We start from the raw sequence: 4516 nt of genomic DNA, 5'->3' as shown, positions 1-4516 counted from the left end.
GTTCATTCTTGTACCTTGGAGGTGATGTCAGGCTGGACCTGGAGGTGCTGTTGAAGCAATGTAGCAGGACGTGCCACCGTTGGTTCTGTTTCGGTTCCACAGAATTTAGCCCCTTCAGCCGATCCGGGCGGTTAGGCCTTCGCAGCTGGCTTAGATAATGGCTCTTAGCTAACCACAACGGGTCGCGGGCCGGGCTTCCTTTCGGCTGTTACGCACGTCACTGGGTAACGGATTCGTCCGAACCAAGCAGCTGTTGACTCCAAAATCTAACTGTTTCAACTAAAAATAAAATGAAATGAAAGACTGGAAACATGAGGGAAGACGGGTGAGCATGAACGCCCGCGTCCAAAACTGTAGTTTCTGGTCGCGCGTCTTTTTTTAAAGGGCGTTTGGCGACGCCTTTTGGAGGAGGCGTCTTCGTTGATTATTCTGTGATCATGTCGGTGATTGGTCACTGTCACTGCTTTCAGCTTGTGGGTGTGTGTGAGTGTGAGACAGAGACAGACGACAAGGGATGATTCTAAACATAAAAGAATGCCTAATAATTAATTCCACATATTTCAAAACATCTTTTCAACATCATATCCTGAGATATCATGTATTACGAAAGAGTTTGATACCAAACACGACTAGGAAATAGCCTCGAATCACTTTAGGAACTAATTAATGCATTTTACCTGTAATTACTCATAACATAAATGTCAAAAAACATGTTATGCCTCCTCTTAACTATACGGTCGCAGTAAATACCTCAAACTAACTTTTGTGATGTTTTTCTGGTATTTTTAAGCACTTTTAAATGATAAACACTTTAAAATAGCATTCTGTTGGTTATTGCATTACATGAAACGAGTGTGATCGAACAGACAATATTTGCAATTTCAATTTCTGTAGAAATCATTCCAAAAATGTTTTCATTTGTAACTTTCAAACATAATACAATTTCTTTGTTCTCCTTTCTTCCCGTGGAGATCTCTCAGCTAGGTGCCTGGACAGTGTTCTCCTGTGACGTCTCACCACAGGGGGTCAGAGGGCATTGGGACCGTTCTTTGAACTTATAGCATCCCACAGTATCTGTTTGATAAGGGGGAGAAGAGGGATGTTCTTCTTTTGATCATAAATGTCGCAGGGAGGTAATATAGGGGAAAACTGTCCTTGGATTCTCTGGTCCTTTTGTTTGGCCGGAAGGGGAGTCGTAAAAGAAGGGTTCATACTACGTACTTCAAATAGCTGGTTCAGTCTTAGCGGCTCCGGTATTGAGTTCACAGACCACATAGTGGGGTTAGTCCTGCATCTCAGAGTTACGGGGGCAGTTGTGTTTACACAGTTCGTGATAACACAAAAACAGGCTCCTTGGTTAATTCTTGCTAGCAAAGGGGGAGGCTTTACGCTTGATGTGGTTTGTTTCCTACAGGAGGATGAGGGTGATTTGGGGTTGGGTCTGGTAGGCTCAGATATAATGTGGGAGAGGTTTAAAGGTTTACATTGCTGCAATACTATGGCAGTTGGATTAATCATGTCCCAGTTTAATTCACCCAGGAGAACATTTTCAGAAGAGATGTAAGGTGCTAGGAGTTGTATACTGGCCCACTTAAAGCACTGCATTTACATGTGGGAGAGAGTGAAGGTGAAAATGCACTGATTTAATTTACCAATCTCACTGGCGGTAACTGCACTGCTCTAACTGCAAGTGACATTAATGTTTAATTATTATTCATCATTGTTCATTTAACTAATAACATTAAACAGTGAGATAGCAAAATCAATATTTCATATTCATTTATGTATCTTATTCATAAAATGTGTGCTTACTTATAATAAGATGTGATTTTTCTACAGAGATGTGTTTTTCGTTTCTTTCTGGGAGAGAGTTAGATGGCAGAGTCACATTCCTTCACCACCCTCCACACACAAGATAAGACACCAGCTGCCCAAATCTCCAAGACCAGAGGCAAACTCACACACACACACACACACAAGTACACTTACACACAAATTACTTTGAACACATTGAGTTTGGGGGAACATTTAATGATTTAAACTTAGAATTAATTTATTAAAAAATAAACTAAAATAGTTTAATGTTGGGAAGATATTTCATTCTATGTCTAAGGAATGTTAACATTTGAATTCATTCCAATGAAGTGAAGATGGTCCATTTGCTTCTCCTTCTATTTTAATGTTGTTTAGTCTTGAAGCTTAAATTAAAGTAACTATAAAGTTTGTGAGAAAATAATGTTGAACTCAAATGTTTAAGTTCTGACATCTGTTGAATGTTCAAATCAACAAATTCGTCAACCACTTTATTATAGGAATCAACTGCTTCATTTCTGATAGAACACATTGTTTTCACGACACAATTTAGCCAAGAGATTGTAAACTAGTTTTTCTACTGCCTTGGAGGAAAATGGTCGAATAAATATTGGTCTAGAATTAGAAAATAAGGAAGGATCTTCAAGTAAGACTTATTTTAGTTCTGCATCTTTCTGCTGATCCCACAGTGCAATAGACTCACACACAATTCAACTCGTCTAAGTCCAACAATAAAGAGACAAAGATGCTCTCATCATAGATCTGCTCATATCTACAGTAGACCAGTTGGTAGAAGCTTTAAAAGGCAGCTGTGATGCAGCTGTTTGGTCTCTGAGTTCATCACTAATCAAACATCACTGACAATTACACAGTATCACGGAAAACATACCAGCCACCATCCAACCACATTAAATGAGAAGAGTTTTAGACCTAGAGGACTAAGACGCGTCTATCTGTATGTGTGTGTGTGTGTCTGTCTGTCTGTCTCACAGAAGACTCAGAGACACTGAGGAACCAATGGAACCATAGAACCCAAACCCAGGATACAGAGTGTCAGTGAAGGAGGTACAGATGGTGTGGATGAGTGTCAGAGAGTCAGAGGAGACTTCATAGAAAGACAGACGTCCAGCAGGACAGTCCACATACACTCCTACTCTACCAGAGGAAGGACAGGGACAGATACGTGTGAGTATGTTATTGTCTCTGAAGGAGTAAACATCACTGATGCATTCCAGACACCAGGACTGATTATTAAATCCAAACAAACAATCATCACTGTCTCCTTTCCTTCTGATTCCTCTGTAACTCACTGCTATAGAAACATCTCCATTCCACTCCACCTCCCAGTAACAGCGACCAGTCAGACCAGTACTACACAGAACCTGATAGTAATCAAATCTGTCCTGATGATCAGGATAACACTCCTCCTCCTTCACAAAGGTCACCGTCCTGTTGTTGTCAGACAGTCTGAGGTTTCTGTTGATGGAGTTTGTGTCAAGGTGAATGTGACAGCAATCTGATGAGACACAAAGAAACAACAGTTGATCATGTGATGCTTCATTCTCTCTGTATCACTGACATGTTCATTCACTCAGAGCTTCATGAGGACACTTTGAATGAACACACACACACACTTACACTTCCTCGCATCAGCTTTGATCCTCTGCTCTCCTCCATGGTCCGCCCTGCAGGAGCAAACACAGGCAGTGATTTACACACCTAAAGAGTCCAAAGTGCTGCTCAGAAACCTGATGCCATCTCCATCTAGCTCTCCATGTTTCTACTGGTTTGTCTTCAACAGCTTCACCTTCTTCATCTCCTTCAAAGTGTTCCTCTCTTCATCCTCACTGTTTGGTTCCACCTCCTCTGATCTTCTCTCTCATTCCTTCATCAGCTCCTCATAGTTCTCCATCAGCCTCTCCTCACTCCTCACTACCTTCTTATCTCTGTCCTTCATCCCTCTAACCTGTCCCAGTCCTCCTCCTTTAGTGTCCCACCTCTCACACCTTCATCACATTCCTCTGATACAGCTCTCTGTCACACATGTGATATGGATTGATGTGAACATGTGATGAGCTGCTGTGATGTGTCTCACCTCAGAGTGTTCAGTCTCTGAGAGAGCACCTTCACTGCTGAGTCTCCTGGATGGTTGTAGCTCAGGTCCAGCTCTCTCACACTGGAGGAGTTGGAGCGCAAAGCTGCTGCCAGACAAGCCCCGCCCACCTCTGTGATGACACAACCTGACAGACTGGATTCAGAAAAACATCAACAACTCAGGAAACGAGGAACAGGACAATGTTGATGGAACATGTGATCCCACTGACCTGAGAGAGTCCAGTTTACATTGAGGACTCTTCAGTCCTTCACACAGCAGCTTCACTCCTGAATCCTGCAGATGGTTGTTACTCAGGTCCAGATGTTTCACACTGGAGGACTGAGAGCTGAGGACTGAGGACAGAGCTGCACAGCTTCTCTCTGAGAGACCACAGGAACTCAGTCTGTGGGAGAAAGACATTCACTTATTAATAATAATAATCATCATCACATTATTGACAGGATTCAAACCTCTGCCGTACACTTCATCTGTTTTATTACCTCCACCAAGGAGGAAAGATTTCAGCTGCCGGAAGGACTCCTGATTAGAGCTTAGATTCTTGGCCCAAGCCCAAGCCCGACCCGAGTTTGGGCTGGGCTCAGGCATCAT

General features: G+C 42.4%; 1 protein-coding gene across 1 annotated transcript; it reads right to left on the bottom strand.

The window, feature by feature from the left end:
* Positions 1–861: 861 nt before the first annotated feature.
* LOC114480188 (stonustoxin subunit alpha-like) lies at positions 862–4516 on the bottom strand. Its single transcript, XM_028474083.1, has 4 exons — positions 4378–4516; positions 3908–3914; positions 3451–3497; positions 862–3328 (listed from the first exon to the last, which is right to left on the bottom strand). The coding sequence occupies exons 1-4, from the start codon at positions 4514–4516 to the stop codon at positions 2799–2801; spliced, it is 723 nt and encodes a 240-aa protein (XP_028329884.1). The 3' UTR covers positions 862–2798.

Source organism: Gouania willdenowi, chromosome 18, assembly GCF_900634775.1.
Source record: "Gouania willdenowi chromosome 18, fGouWil2.1, whole genome shotgun sequence".
Taxonomy (NCBI): domain Eukaryota; kingdom Metazoa; phylum Chordata; class Actinopteri; order Blenniiformes; family Gobiesocidae; genus Gouania; species Gouania willdenowi.
The sequence above is the reverse complement of the archived record's forward strand: the minus strand, read 5'-3'. Positions and strand labels throughout refer to the sequence as shown.

What these genes read in the sequence shown, in the direction of transcription:
- LOC114480188 (XM_028474083.1), bottom strand. Translation starts at nt 4,516, where the DNA reads ATGATGCCTGAGCCCAGCCCAAACTCGGGTCGGGCTTGGGCTTGGGCC. An exon ending in CAAAGCTGATGCGAGGAAGT is followed by an intron (nt 3,329 to 3,450) that starts GTAAGTGTGTGT and finishes GTGTCTCATCAG; the next exon opens with ATTGCTGTCACATTCACCTT.